At 57.6% G+C, this 15,957-nt stretch overlaps 1 protein-coding gene across 6 annotated transcripts in view; it reads left to right on the forward strand.

Annotated features, from left to right (window-relative positions):
• Nucleotides 1–15,957, forward strand: part of CCDC33 (coiled-coil domain containing 33) — a 102,592-nt gene that overhangs the window by 18,825 nt on the left and 67,810 nt on the right. For 5 of the 6 annotated variants that reach the window (XM_027570849.2, XM_027570853.2, XM_027570851.2 and 2 more), the window contains exons 2-3: nt 2,467–2,630; nt 14,236–14,369. In XM_027570849.2, the coding sequence (XP_027426650.2) occupies nt 2,467–2,630; nt 14,236–14,369 (298 nt within the window). The remainder of the gene's footprint in view (nt 1–2,466; nt 2,631–14,235; nt 14,370–15,957) is intronic. The other variant, XM_027570854.2, reaches the window with a different exon arrangement.

Genomic DNA, 15,957 nt, shown 5'->3' on the forward strand with positions numbered 1-15,957 from the left:
CAGAGAGGGGGCACAATTCATGGGCCCGGTCTTCAAAATCACCAGTTGGGCTCTGGGTTTACCAGGGAGTCAGTGAAAGCCCTTGGGCAGCTGCCGCGCTGCTGGGCCCTCACTTCTGGGGCCCTCGGAAGCTGAGGACAGGCCCTGTACCCCCATAGCAACAGGGGCATGGGCCCACCATCTTAGGCTGCTCCTGGGAATTGGGGCACGGGGGAGACATGAGTCGCCTCTCCTGGCCTCACTGCAGGAACCTTAGGCCTGTTACCGGAAAGACTGAATTACAAACCATCCCAGATATTCCCACTGACCAGGCGGGAATATTAAGACCCCACAGGGAGTTAGGGCAGAGCTCGCCTGAAACCTATATCTCTCGACACCGCAGGCTACTGGTCTTGCTCCTATACCACTAAACCAAGAGACTAAACCTGCAGGAGAGTGGAGTGGGTTATGGGGGATGAGTAGTGAGCATCTCTGACCTGTGAGGGGGAGGGGTGGCTCTGTGCCTGCTTCCCCTCCCTTACCCCGCCCCCCCCCCCCCCCCCCCCCCCGTCCCCCTCCATCCCATCCGGTAGGGGTTCCTTCTGAGCACTGACCTCCCTCTCCTCCTTCCACCCTGGCCTGGCAGGGGAACAGAGGAGAGGGGGAGGGATAAGTCTCAACACCTCTGCAGATGGTGACAGGCCCCACTGGGTCTTGGGGAGGGGGCGCTCCTCAGTCGGGGGGGGTCTCTCTTGTAGGGCTGGCACTTCTGGGGCTGGGAGGTGGGGTTCTCACCTCCTAATTAGTCATCTTGTTAGGCAAGGACCACAGCTTGTACAGAGAAGGCCTTTCTGATAACGTCAGACCTGTGGTAAGTGAGGGAGCAAGCCACAGGGACGGATCCACTGTGCCCAGAACCCCCAGGCTCAGGGTGGGAGCAGACAATGTGTGGGGAACCTGGGCCCTCACACAGGGAGCAGGGCAGGTTCCAGACCAGCTGCTCCAAGCCCACAGCCTCCCGTTGGGGAAACTGACTCTCGGAGCATGACTGGCTTCAGGTCCCATGATGGTGAGGAGCAGAGGTGGTTTAAACCCGGCTCTCCTGACACTCAGTGCTCATCACGCCTGAGCCAGAGGATCCAGTCTGCTGGCGTTGCTGCCAGCACCAAAGCCGGCCCCCCAGAACCAGGTCCTCACTCTTCCTGGCCTCTGTCTCCCCTCCATGTCACAGGACTTTGTTCTCGGTCTCCATGGACACTTCCCACTTTGAGGACTCCCCCTACCAGGGCCTGCCCTGGAATGCAGGTTCTGACAGGCCTAACTTTCTAGATAAAAGGGCAACCCTTAGTCACCCTTCGAGGCCCCATCTCCAAGCTGAGGAGGTCCCTTGCTTCCCTCACCAGGCCAGAAGGGCCCCTCTGTGGCCCCTCACATCAGCTAGTGCTGATTAATCAGCAGGAGGGACAAGGATGGGGGGACCCTCCTGCCAGATGAGGCCTCGCAAGGGTAAATCTGGGTTTTCCGTGTCAAGTCCAGGCACGGGGAGTGAGAGTCAGCCAGCCAGTGCAGAAGACCAGCCAAGCCACAGTAGCCACATGTCCACACCCCTCCCCAACCCACAGTGTTTACGCACAAACTGTTGGCTCTGCCATCCTCCCTGACTCGTCCTGCCTCCAGAATCAAAATGAGCCTGCCCTGAGTTGTGGGAAGTTCCCTCCCCGCTTCGCAGCCTTGCTCTAGCTTCCAGCCTGTGCTTCCAGCCGTGCATGTCTTCCCAACACTTTAAGGCCTCCTCTTCCCAGCTGCCTTCCCTGACTTCCCCCTGACTGCTGCTTCTGTCTCCTCTCGGCAGCTCTCAATACCATGGCCCTTTGGGCCCTGAATCCCCAAGCTGTTGAGCTATTGAGCTCCTGCTTGTGTGTGTGCTTGGGGCCACCAGCCTAGAGACCCCATGTGCAGGCAGGCGCCACTCCGTCTTCCCGGTCTGTAGGGTTCTCTGGGTGGAAGATAGAGGGGCAACTGGGACAGACGCCTTCAGCCCTTTTCGTTAATGCACCGGGTGACTCCATGGATATAGATAAACTTTGTAAAGGGCTGTGCGTGGGAAGGACCTGAAATGACAGGTGGACTGGGCTGAGGTTACAGAGACCGAAGAAGGCCAGCTGCTAGGACCTCGGAAGCAGTCAGGACTTAGGAATTAGAGGCAAACACCTGCAAAAGCAAAGGCTCAGCGGTGAGACTGGACTTGAGAGGTGAGAGCCTGTCTCCGCAAGAAGTGACACAGGGTTGGGGCGGACATGGGGTGTGGGACAAAGGCAGGGAGAAAATGGGGCCAAAGGCAAGTGCCCTGTAGTTCCAAGCTGGGTGGGGGGATGACAGAGGGAAAGGTACTTGGAGGGGAGCAGTGAGGGACCGAAGTTAATAGGGAGGCAGTAAGGACAGCTGACCACCCCAGAGGAGGCCACTCAGCCCTGGCTCTCTCCACAGGTCACTGAGAGCCCAGAGGAGCCCCTGAACACCTTCAGGAGTATGGAATCTGTCACAAGCCACCTGTCCCCCTCTAATAAGGAGACCATCATGGTCACTCTCCACGGGGCCATCAACCTACCCACCTGCAAGGATGACTCTGAGCCGTGGCCCTATGTGGTAGTGTAAGTAGTGCTGGGAGCAAGGGCCGGGGCTGCTGTCGGGCTGTGAGCAGGAACCAGTGTCTGGATATTTGGAATTGCAGCAGCCAAAGTTTGGAGGCGGGACTGTGATACCTAGAGGGGAAAGCCAAGTGTAAATCACACAGGGGCTGTAAGCTCTGTACATGTGAGGCCTGACATCTTCCCCGCTGCGTGGGAGCTGCTCACCAGGGCTGGGGAAGGAAGGAAGAGCCACTCCTTGATCCCACAGCTTGGCCACAGTTTGACCTTAGGGACGCACGGCCTCTGTATACAGAGGCCTGGGCTGGGCTCCCAGTGGGATGGTGGTCAGAGGAAGAAGACCCGAGCCTGCCTCTCCTGGCCTCTGGGTGCCCGATCCCGCCAAGTCCAGTTCTTTTTTTTTTTTTTTTTTTAAGATTTATTTATTTATTTGAGAGAGCGAGAATGAGAGTACATGAGAGGGGGGAGGGTTAGAGGGAGAAGCAGGCTCCTCGCTGAGCAGGGAGCCCAATGCGGGACTCCATCCCGGGACTCCAGGATCATGACCTGAGCCGAAGGCAGTCGCTTAACCAACTGAGCCACCCAGCACCCCCGCCAAGTCCACTTCTGCGGTAGGTCCTCACGATCGCCCTCGTCCTCGGCCCCCGCCATTTCTTGGGTCATTTCTCTCATGTGGGATTCGCTAGCTCTGGTCCTTTAATGCACCCCACGCCCACCGCCGGCCAGCCGCAGTCAGGGAGCACACTTCTCACAGCCTGGTGCCTGAGTGAGGCCTGCCCTGCCGTGTCCCGTGTCTGCTGCCCACTTCACGGGCCTCAGTCCGACGGAAGGGCAGCAAGGGGCGACACGGTGTCCAGCCAGCCAGCCTTCGGTAGGGATGCCGGACATGCGTTCGATCTTGATGACAAGGCACTGTGCGGTAAGCCCTCCCACAAGCTGAGCCCCTCTGTGAACAGTGGAAGCCCCCCCACAAGCTACTCTACACCTCCCCGCCTCTACGAATTCCAGCAGTCATTCAGTGCCCGCCTCGGGCTTTGGCCCACATTTCCTTTTGGGGGAGTGCCTGCCCCTGCCCTCTCCCAACACCTGCTGAAATCTCACCTCCAAAGCCTCGAAGGCTCCTCCTCCTCCAGGCAGCCACCAGAGTTGAGCTCTCCCTCCTCTGGAGCCACACAGCAGGGACAACTCTGAGGGCTGATGCACTTTACATAGATACAGTCATGCGCCGCTCTTCTGTGCCCAAACTGGGTGGGGTTCCAGAGCACAGACCCCGCTCCTCCATTTCCCCCACAAGACTCCCGGCATAGGCCTGAGCCCAAGCTTAGGGGTGCCACTGAGGCATAAGGAGTGGCTTAAGGAGCCGGGCTGAGCCACTGAGACAGCCAGTCACTAGGACGACAACCCCGGCACCCCCACACGGTTGAAAGGAGGCTAGATGGTGTGCTGGAGACCAACAGGTGGGACACTTGTTTGTCTCAAAAGCCCCATTTCCACCACCCAGTTCTTTGGCCCTCCCCTCCCCCAACTCCATGTCCCCGGTGAGGAGGGACAGGTGGCCGAGAGTGGGCTTGGCAGGGAGCTCGCCTTCTCCCCTCAGCTATTTCCATAAACCAATTATCGCCGATCATCTCGGGAGATTGAGGCCCTGCCTATCACCAAGCCAGCCTGGGCGGCGGGGCGGGGAGCGAGGCGCGCGGGGTTGCTCCACGGCAGGCACCCGGACCCGCGCCGCCCCCCCCCCCCGGTTGCCATGGGAACGCGCAGCGGGAGCCCAGCCGGCCGGAGCCTGGGTGAGGGGTGTGGGGGCGGCGGGGCGAGCGCATGGCCGCACCCATCTCCACCCCGGGGAGGGGGCCGGTTGCAGGGCCCGGCTCAGCCTGCAGCCCGCGTTCCTGGGCTCCAGGCGGCTCAGGGGCCACCAGCCCCCGGGGGTGCTAATGAGATGCAAATGACAGCAGAAGGGAGGGCTTCGGAGAATGCAGGCCCAGCTGTCAGGGACCTGAAAGGGGCTTTCACAGCGAGCCCCCAGCCCCGGGCAGGAACCCTAGAGGGAGGACCCAGACCCTCGGAAGCCAGAAGCCGGGGGAAAGATCTGGCATGCCCTGGATGTCCTGATTCCACATGCCCGGTAACAAAGCAGACCACAAGCACAGATGAAGCCAGTCCCACCCATGCTCCTTTTTCTCATGATGAATATTGCAATGCTTCAAGTGTATCGAATATAGATTAATATTATTAATCTTTCATCTTCTTTCAAAACACTTTTTCTCATCTCTCTCTTGCCTGTGTTTCTGGTTCCCTCAGCTTGGTGTCCCGGCTGAGCTTCCTGCTCTCTGCCCTCCCGAGGTGTCTCACCTGCGGGGATTCCTGTCCCAGCCTCCTTCCCCTCTGCCTGGGCCCTGCTGCATCCCCAGCAGGCAGACCTATGGGGACAGTGGTGGGGTAGGAGTTAAAGCCTAGGCCTGAGAGTACCCCAGAGCCATTTACTCATTCCACCCACGAGTGGGGAGCTGAAGAGAGTTCCAGGTCTAACGATGGGGACTCCCTAGCTGGGGGCCGGATCATGTCCCTCCTTGTGCAGGCTCCAGCCCGCCTAGTAATAGGGCACACCTCTAGTTGGCGACTGTCCCAGACCAAGAAGTCCCTGTGGCTCATCTTGTGATTCTGCCTCTTTCCATCGGGGCCATCACCTTGCTTCCAATCTGGCCCCCGCTACTCCACTGAAATCGCTTTCTCTAAGGTGACGGCCATGCCTCACCCTATGTCCACTGGGCGTCTCATCTTTAGTGATGCTGGCCTGTCCCCGCTTTCAACCCTAGTCACTCCTTTTCCTCTGTACGCTCTGCGTGACCTCATCCTCATCCTGGTGTGGGTGACCACATTCTTTCACCCCGCAGCCCCCCTCCACTCCATCCCTGGCTTGTCAGTGCGTCTCCTATCTCTGAAATCTGACTGCCTCTCTCTGCCATCTCCCTGACCTTAGGCTACTGCACTGTTTTCTTCTTAGCACATCTGATCTTGCCCCTTTTCAAACCCCCAGGGTTCTCATTGCTCCCAGGGTAAAGAGGATTCCAGGCCCAGCATGGTTGGATCCTTGCCCGCCCCTCCCTTTCTGGGCTCCAGCCATACCAGGTGTTTCTCCATTCTCTGAGCAGACCCCATTCCCTCCCACCCTAGGCCTTTCACGCTCCCTCCCCCAGAACATTCTCCCTTCCCCTCCCCTCTTTGGATCCCAGCTCTCATCACCTCCTCAAGGAAGCCCTCCCTGACCTCCCAGACCAGGCCAAAGTTTCCCGCATTCGGTACTTTCCTAGGACTGCACGCTTCTGCAGGCCACAGATGCAGATCCACGTGTTTGATGTGCTTTTATGGGATCACTGGCATATTCTTCCTCAGTGCCCACCCCCATGGTGCCCCTCTAGTTCCACAAGCGACCACCAGGTCTGTTTTGCTCCCCATCCTACCCCCACTGTTTAACAAAGTACCTGGAACATAGAAAGCTGTCAGCAAGTAATTGTTGAATGAATCCGGCCTCGTTTCTAGCTTGCTCTGTGACTTTGGAAAAGTTACTTCTCGCCTCAGAGCCCCAGTACCTCACCTGGGAACCTGCCTGGGAGGGCTGTGCAGAGGGCGGAGCCCCGTGGGAGACGCTGACAGGTGTAAAGCATGACACGGAGTGAGGGGTATCCTTAGCGCCCACAGTGGGCACACAAGGTCGATCAGAAGAAAGCCATGGGGCGGTGGAGAGAAGCCAAAATCTGGTTAGGAAAACCCAGAATCCGGCCCACTGCCCCTGACTCCCGGTGTGACCTCAGGCCAGTCCCTGCCCCTCTCTGAGTCTCCCGTCTTCCTGTGGCCAGCATGTCGGTTCTGGTCTCCATGCTGTTCCTGGCTTGCCAGGCTGGTTTGTGCTCTGACCTGGGAATCAGTCTCAGTGCTTTAGAGATTATAAGAGCCCCAGCTTTACATGCAAGACGGATTCCACGCCCAGGTCTGCTGGGCCGGTGCCCAGGTCCCGGGTCTCCCCTGACTGATCTGGGCCTGAGCAGTGCCCAGCACCTGCCTCGCAGCCTGGCACGGAGAGGCCTGCCAATCAGAGCACAGCAGGGACCAGGAAGGCAGTGGCCCTGACAGTCTGGGGGTGCCCCAGCAGGCTGGGTGTGGGGACGGGGCCAGCTGGGAGACAGCCTGTAGGGTTCGGACCCTTGGCCAAAGGGTTGATGGCTGGGCTGCCAGTTGGCAGCTACTTCTCTGACTGCTGGCTGCCCTCAGCTAAGGAACAGGGCCGGAGCCAGGGCCTGCAGGGGAAGTGCTGCTTCCTCCAGGTGCCTGGGGAAGGCTTGGCCCCGGGCACAGTGGGCAGGGCAGAGCACAGATCAGGCAGGGCCAGTCAGTCACACTCAGAGGATCTTTGGTTTTCTCGGATCAGCCTGAGAGCCCTGACCCTGGCCCCTGACTGAGACTGACCTTGGTCATGCATTGAGCCCTGACTCTGGTCATAGACTGAGCCCTAATCACACACCGAGCTCCAGACTGAGCTCGACCCTGATGACTAATTGAATGAAGAAAGAAAGTACTGAAAGTAGGACAATTGTATAAGTTCCTGGTAAGAGAAGGTTAAAGAAGGGTACATTTACTCAGTGCCTACCATGTACCCGGCAGATATGCTAGGAGTGCGTGCGTGTGCTCGCGTGTGTGTGCGTACGTGTGTGTGTGCGTGCGTGTGTGTGTGTGATGTGTATGTGTTTCATAATTTCATCATCACTTAGTCCTTTGAGTTAGGTAAAATATGGTCTCCATTTTACAGATGAGGTTACTAAGGGCTCGGTGCATTTCTGTGACTTGTCCAGTATCACAGAACTAGAGGGTACCGAAGCCAGGATCCAGGATTCCAAAATCTAAAAGCTTTTTCATCCTCACTCCCTGACTTGATCTTCATGCAGTGGTCACCCCTCTTAGAAGGGGACTGTTGGCACCAGGGTCCTAACCCAGACTTCCAGAGAAGATCCAGGGACCAGTCTGAAGAGCTCTCCTGGGATCTGGATTGCCCACATCTTCCCCCAACTGGTTGTGCACCTTGACCAAAGGCCCCAGAGGGCAGGGATTTGGGCCAAGTGGGCAGAGGCCTGGCATAACTCACAGATGACCTGGGAGCTTGTCTCAGCTGCCAGAGGGTTGGGCTCAGCAAATACAGCAGTAATACACAGTGACAGGGATCACGGGACAGTCCCAGGAATAAAGCAGCCCTCATTTGCTGCTGGTGGCCCATGCTGAGCTCTCACAGAGCTCGGTTCTCCTTACACTCTGGCTTTAATCCAGCCACCCTGACAGGCAGGTTGCATGAGCCCCATGTGATGGCCGAAGAGGCCAAGACCCAGGGGCGCGAAGGGACTTGTCTGAGGTCACAGGGCTGGCCAGTGAGAGTGGAGCAGATGAAGAGAAGTGTCTCCATTTGGTCACTAACAACTCACTGTGGTAGAGGCCAAGGTTCCTCCCCTCCTAGCAGGATGCTTGTGGAAAAAAGGCACAGTATGGGGGAGAAGGCCCAGGGGAGGCCTAAGAATCTTGGGTCTTATCTCCCCTGCAGGGCCCCCAGCCTATGGTGTGACCTGGCCCATCTGCACCTGCTCCGAATGATGTCAGTCCTTTGAGGCTCAGCGCCTCAGAATTTTTGTTCAGTGAGAACGTCCCTGTAACCCAGAGCTGTAAACACAGCTGGTATCAGTGGTTAAAAGGGGGGTTGCCTGAGAACCCCCAGCCAGACTGCAGCCACAAGGATCTCTCCAGATGTTCCCTATCACCACCGTGCAGGGCCTCTGAGGTTTTCTCATGCCTGAAACACTTATTCAGACCCAAAAAGCCTGAGTTCTTCCCCAGAGGCACCGGAATCCTGGAGAGCAGCCCAAGGGAGGCAGTGCTTACTAAGAGAAGCAAGTTTTAATGGGAAGATTTCAGGCAATGAGGCAGGCCAGTGGGGACCCTCCTGGTGTCCTCACTGCATTATGCACAGGCTGTCCTGTCTGCTTATTTCTGAGCACGGGCACAGCTGCTGACAGGGCCCCTCCTCCTGCCCCAGACCCCAGCCCCAGGAGGCTGGGTCCTCCCTCTGGGCTCGGTCTGGCTCCTGTCCCCCTTGCCTCCCACACAGGCTTCCAGGTCAGGGGCCGCATGGTTTGGCATCCATCCAAGAGAGTGGCAGGCTCCTCCTGCCCTCGTGCTGTGCCCCTTTCTGTCACCTCCCATCCCTGACACACACTGAACTTCCATCAGAGGGAGTGGCACCAGGGGTGACAAAGTCGGTGCCTTCAGGCGGGAGGAGCCGGCTCCAAGGATGCTGAAAGCAGCCGGGTGTATGAGACAAACAGGAGCACAGAGCTCCTTCATCAGCCCCTCCGGTGCCTACCTTGGAGGAACGCGGGCTCAGGTTGTCAGCTCTCTCTATTTCGCGAGAAGCCAGAAATCCAGATCGTTGTGTGAAATCAGCCGGTTTTTATGTGCAGACCAAACACCTCTGCTCAGTTGAATCTCTGGGCCTTGCCCCGTGTCTGCCCCTCCTGAACCCCCCAGCCCCTCGGACTCAGCCTCCGCATCCGGCTTCTCCAGTGTCCTCTTCCGCCTGGGGCCCGTGGCCTTCCCTTGGATGCCCGTTCTCTGTTCGCGTCTCAGAGGCACACCCCCCCTTCCTGAAGCCCCCTCTTTCCTTGCTTCCAGGACAAGCCGCCCCTGATTCCCTCTTCTCTCTCTGGCCCCTCCTCTGTGGCAGCCTTTCTCTCTATAACCCAGACATGCTGGTGCTCCCTGCTCAGTCCTTGTCTTCTCCCTGTATCTGTCCGCCCCCTGGGAGATCTCCCTCATCCCAGGCTACCCTCAGTCCCCATCCTGAAGGCCCAGGAGTGTCTAGACCCACCCATTTCTGATTTCCAGAGCAGTCCCCACTCCCTGCCTGAAGGTGCAGAGGAGAGCAGCCACACCCACATGGATGGGAGGCTGGGGGTTTGGCTGGCCTCCAGTGCTCCAGGGGCGGTTACTCCTTCCATCGAGGCCCACCTGTAGTGGTGTAGCACCATCAGCAATTAGTGATGGTTCATTAGAGTCCAATTAATAAATGAAACCCAGGATGAGAGCCATTGCTTTGCTAAGAATAATAGCCCTGCTCCATGCCTGAAGTGGCAGCCTCCCAAGAGCTCAGAACCCACAAGAACCAGCTGCACTGGCGGCTAGCGGTGGGGCACACTCGGGGTGGAGGGCATTGATGTTGATGGGCTCTGGCCCGGTAAAGTGGGAGGAGAGAGGGAAGCTTCAACCCCGACATCCCTGCCTGGGATCTTAGCTCCTCTTTTGCGGAGCCCTGGCTGCATCTTCTGGCCCAGCAATCCCAGGGGAGCTTGGCCAAGGCCAGAGGTATGAGGGCAGGGCTTTGCGCTCCTTCCTCTCTGGCCTCAGAGGACATGGGTATGGAGAGAAGAGAGCTGGAGAAGGAACGGGGTCAGGGAGGACCACAAGACTCACTCTTCTGACTACCCATGCTCCCAGCACACTGACCCTGAATCAACCAACCATGCCCTCACCACGGACCTGCCCATGAGACTGTTCATGCCTCAGGCTCCATCCTCCAAGTGGGAAGGGCCTCCTCTCCATCTATTCAAGCCCTGCAACCTCCAGAAAACCTTGCCTCTCCAGTCCAGCCCAGGCAGGATCAAAACCCCAAAAATCCAGCCTTTGACCACCCCATTCGGGTGACCATCTCTGCAGGGGCCAGTTCACCCCTCCTACCCCTGTTGCATACGGCTGGGCTTCTGGGCATGAGACACATCATTGGGTTTTTCTGTGCCTTCCTGAGATGGAAGTAGGCCTGTTTCTGGGAGTCTGGCTGCCTCTTCAACTTTGGAAGGATGGGGAGGCTGGACTTCCTGGTTCAGAGGCCGGCATGGAGGGTGCAGGTAGAGGGGAATTGCCCTGCCTTCTCAGGACAGAATGGGGCCCAATCATGACACACCTGGCACCTGGCCTGGAGGAACCTACCTCTAAGTTTCCCAGGTGAGCAAGCAACAGGACTGTGCAGGACCAGGTCAAAAGATTGCAAGAACCCTGTTCTACTATCCATCCACCTGAAGGTTCTGCCCTTTGTCCATTCTTATTCTGCCTGACCATCTCCTTCCTCGGGGCTTCTGGGAACATCTCTCTGGTCTTTCAGGATTCAGGGTCCTGCCGAGCCAGGACCCCAGCAGCCCAAACAGACTCAAATTGGGATCCTCCCCTTCCCCTTGATCTCCTAGGGGCTGCCCTGGGAGCGACACTCAGGACAAGCCAGGTGGTCTGCATCCTGGGCTTCCAAAGCCCTGCCCTGGAGGAGGCCAGACCTTGACAGTTGTTCATGCTCTGATACCTTGAGGAGTGTGGGAGACCAAGCGGACAGGCCGGGCAAGTGCAAGGGGGCGACTTAGAGGCCTGGGAGGTGGGAGATGGGGTATGGTGTGGCACACAAACCTCCCCAGGGAAGCCTGTGTGTCTGTGTATGCATGTGTCCATGCATGCACGCACATGCTTGTGCGCTTGCGCTCAGGGAGGGAAAGCAGAGGAGAGGCCGGTCAGGGGAGACTTCCTGGAGGCAGGGACAATGACACACACAGGTCCCACCCCTAGAGGTGTATGCTCTAGAGGGCATTTCAAAGGCTGGGTGGCAGGTGGGGGAGCAGCTCAGGAGCTTGCACTCCCCCTCCCCATCAGTGCCCCCCGCTACCCACCCCACTGCTCACCTCCCTGGTAGCTGCAGCCCCTGGGGACCAGACCACGCATCTCCCTTAGTTACAGCCTCGGACAAGGAAAGCAAAATCCATCTTCTTCCTTCCCACTCACAGATGTGCTTATGCCTCACCCCTAGCCCCGGCTTGGGTGGGAGCCCTGGAGCCTTCTGGCTGGTTTGCCAAACATCCACCTATCCCTCCAGGGCGCTGGGGGGTGGAGGTGGGGGCTGGCAGAGAGGGGTTTCCTTTTCTGGGAAGCTTGAGACCCAGGATTGCTAAACTGTGCCTCTGAACCGAACCCCAGTTCCATCCTGGTGTGACTGTCCCCCATGGCTGGATTAAGTCGGAGCCCCAGGACAGCAGGCAGCACCCGGCAACACCCCCGGGGTCTGTGTGCTAGAACCAGGCTGGGGCTTTAGGGACCAGAGGGAGGATCTTGCTCTTGCAGCTGGGCCCTGTGTGGGCGGGTCCTGAAGAGGCTCCCTGGCTCTGAAACTGCACTGGGAGACCTGAGCCCCATCAGGGGCTGGGGGTCCTAGAACCCAGCCTCCCATGTGCCCAGCTGGGGGTGCAGAGCGGGGACTAGGAGCAAGGAGTGAGCTGGCCCCCTTCACCCCTCTAGATCTCCAGTTTCTAGAATAGCATCAAGGCCTGAAGGAGTCAGCTGTGCCAGGAAAAGCCATTATCCTGACAGCCTCCCTCCACCTGCTAAAAGCCTCCCTCCTTCCCCGGGGGGCCTCACCCCTCCTGAGTTATTCAGCCTCCACTCACCTAGCCCTGACAGACCTCTTTGGTGTGTGTTGAGGGAAGGGAGGGAAGGGAGTCTTGCTTAACCCCTTCTACGCCTGAGCGGAGTCAGCACCAAGCAGGCTCCCATGGCCTTGTCCCTCGCCTGTCCCCATCTCTTTCCACCTGGAGTGCCTCCCACCAGGAGCTTATGAGAAAGGGAGGGGACAAGGGGCTGAAGACCTCTCAGGAGGGTGGAAGACAGGCTGGCAAGAACAGGCCATGGGTTCCAGCTGAGGTCTGTCACTGCACTGCGTGTGACCCAGGTCCCCTGGCTCAGGTCTCCTCTCTGGGTGCCGGCAAGCCCCCAGGGGGCCCTCTGAGTGCCGGGAGCTTAACACGCTTTCTTCCTGGTCCTTATAACCGCCCTGGGAGGGAGGGCCAACCTACAGAGCAGAACACTGAGGCTCAGAGAGGGCAGGTGCCTGGTCAAGAGGTAACAGTGGGCTCAGACCCGGTTGTGTGTCGCTCTGAAGCCGGTACTCCCTCCAGGACCCCACACCTTGGTCACAGCAGCCAGAGACCCCCGGTTGTAGACCCAGAGTTGGAGTCAAGCTGGGGGAACCCCAGGCCAAGGGCAATTAAAATGATTATGATTATTACTATTCAACACCGTCGTGGTGCTTAACAATGTGTCAAGTGCTTTACACATATTAATTCATTTCATGCCCACAACGGCCCTGCATTATCAACCCCCTTTCACAGATGAAGGAAGTAGAGCACAGCAAGATTATGTACCTTGCCAAAATCATGCAGCTACGAAGGGGCAGAGCTAGGATTTGGAACTCCAGGGACCCTGCTGTCATCACCATGCCACACTGCCTCTCAGCCGAAGCAGAGGGGAGTTTTCAGTTGACCACTAGAGCTTGGCGACAGGACTCTCATAAGAATGGTTGTCCACGGGAGTCCTATAGACAACTGGGGAGCAAAGATCCAGGCTGCTATGTCACTCAGGTCCAGAAGACAGAATGAGGACCTGGGGGGTGGGGGGGAGCCAGAAGGCTTCCTGGAGGACAGTAGGATGAGCTGGGAAGGCCACAGGCTGGTTTAGCTACCATGTGGGGCACATTGGCTCAGAGATTCTGGGCCAACTCGCCTGCCCCACACTCCCTTTGGGGGCCTCCGGGGGTGGTTCCGAGGCTGGTGAGGACACCATCTGTGCTTCTGCTTGGGGAACCATCGGCGGTGCCTCCCCCTCCCGAGTACGTGGTGCGACTCCCCTGCTCCAGGCTCTGGGATGATTCCTCACCCATGATTGCTGCAGTTAATGTAGCAGTACCATTTACAGCCCCAACATAATAACCTCCTCAACAGAAGAAGTATTAACTCTCTCGCTGAACTCTTTGATGGCTCGGGAGCTCAGGGACACTTAACTCAGATACCTGTGGGATGCACTGGGTTGCAGAGGGCCCAAGCTTCGGCCTCACCTTGGACACCCTGGCCTTGCACAACCCCTCACCGCCCTCTGCCCTGTCCCATGCCCTGCTCCCAGTGTCCAACCCAGGGCCCTGCACACAGTGGGTGCTGTAGAAGGCAGGAGCCCGAGTGTGCTCCATTGTAAAGGTTCAGAGCCCGGGGAGCTGGCCTGAGCCTCAGGAATCTGGGCCAGCAGCTTAGGGAAATGAAGCTCAAAGGAGGAGCCAGCCAGGCAGGCACCACACAGCCGCCCTGCCCAGAGACTTCCTCCCAGGGGACAGAACCTAGAGAAGAGAGTCAGGATGGGGAGTCTGTGCACACAGGCGCCTGCTGGGGAGCCCTGCCCAGGCAAGGGGCAGGAAGTCAGACAGGCAAGCCGTCTATCCCTGCTCCCATCCCCAGCCCCGGCCTCTGGTGCCTGGGTCCACGTGAAGGCCTCAGGGGTGGTCAGCAAGACAGTGTGGTCACCTGAGCAGTCAGAGCAACTGAGGAGAGAGGCCCAGCGTCCCCTGGGCCTCGGATGACACGAGTGTGTCTGCCTAGGAGGGAGCTCGTTATGCTCCGTCCACCCTTTACTCAGATTTATGGACAGCGTGTCCAGGAGGGCTGAGCAGCGGGCCGGACACCCTTCCTCTGACTCAGCCTGCTCCTCCCCTCCCCAGGAAAACCACATCCGAGGACACGAAGAACCAGAATGCTAAGGCAGTCACATCTGTGACCTCAGAGCCCACCAAAGCCCCTATCTGGGGGGACACAGTCAAAGTGGAGCTCCAAGCTGAGGATGTGGAACGAGAAGGTGAGGCAGGGGCGAAGGGGGCTGGTGTGCAGGGGAAGGGTGTGAGGCAGAAGCAGCCTCCCTCTCAACTCAGCTGGAAGCCACCTGAACACCTCTTTGGGCTCAGTTAAAAGCGCTTTAAAGAAAAAAAATCATAATACTGTCATGCCTCATCTCCTCGGTCTGCTCGAAAAATGAGTTGTTCCACATAAATGAATTTGCCAGACAATGAAAGCTTATCTTTTTATGCCCCTGTTATCATTTTCATGGTTGTTATTACTACCGCCTCCCACTGAAATAGCACATTGCAGCTTCCTGGCACATCCCCACACATCGCTCATTGGAGTCACACCTCCTGCGAGAAGCCATGCTGCTCCCATTGCTTAGGTGGGAACACTGAGATTCGGGGAACTTAAATAACTGGCTCAAGCTCATGCAGTCAGTAAGTGGAGGACCTAGGATTAGCGTACATGCTCTCACTGCAGCTCCAGGGTTCTAACTGCTTCCCTAGAACGGCTCCTTATCCTGCCCTGGCTCCCTGGTACTGCCCACAGTCAGATAGCAGTGTTCCTGAGGGCCACGGTGCACTTTTGTAGAAACTGCCTACTAGTTCTTGCTCCTCCACCCCCAGAAGCCTTTCCAGTCCCTGCATTTCAGCAAATTCTAGCACTGTAGGTAATTTAACTTTTTCAAGGCAGGACTCATCCCGAAATCTCCAGGTACAGGTGTGCATACATGTGTGTGTGCTCGTGGTTTCTGCTCTTGGGCGAGCTCAGGCCGGGCACACAGGAGTATCGACTCGCAGGTGCCAGGACAGCTGTGGGCACTGGCATCAGGCTTAGTCAGCACAGACCACAGGTGCCCACGATATCTCTGCTCTTATCAAGTCAGAAGAACCTCAGGCTCCCGTCTTGCAGGTGGTCCTTCCCTCAGAGGACTGGCTTTACTTCTCCCCTTGAAATCTCACTAGGGACTTAGAACTCCTGTCGGCCTCACAAAGAACAGAAAGCCAGCTGCTAAGGGCAGGGGAAGAGAAGAGAAGCAAAGCGCAAGGAGACACATCAATAAAAGGGGAAGAAGCTAGTTCTGGGTCAAGCCAAAGGATATTTTTCTGCCTATAAAGGGATAGGTGGGGCTGCTGGGGTGAATTAAGAATATGTGGAAGAGGAGGAGAAACTGACCTAGGATTTCATGCACATGTATTTTGTTTGTGAATGCCTGCCTGCTGGCCCACATGTATGTGTGAAAGTAGTATGTGTGAGTCCGTGCTTGTGACTGTGCCATAGGCTTGCCCGTGTGTCATGTGCGTGTGTGTGTGCTGCAACAGTGTGTTGTGTGTGTGCCTAGATTTATCTGGGAGGTGGCGTGCGCCTGGCAGTACGTGTGTGTATAGTGTGTGTATGTATATGTGCGTGTGTGCATGCATCTCTGTGGCTGACAGGAAGTTAGGGGTTGTGGTGAGTGGACCTGGGATCCCATCCCACCTTGAGCTCTGCATATTTGGAGTGACTATAGGAAAGGACATGATGAGTCAGTGGCCTTGGGGCCCATCTGTGCAGCAGAGAGGGGACCGGACTCACTGCGGAAAGAACAAGAGGGTAGGGAAGGC

Source organism: Zalophus californianus, chromosome 6 (genome assembly GCF_009762305.2).
Source record: "Zalophus californianus isolate mZalCal1 chromosome 6, mZalCal1.pri.v2, whole genome shotgun sequence".
NCBI classification, from domain to species: domain Eukaryota; kingdom Metazoa; phylum Chordata; class Mammalia; order Carnivora; family Otariidae; genus Zalophus; species Zalophus californianus.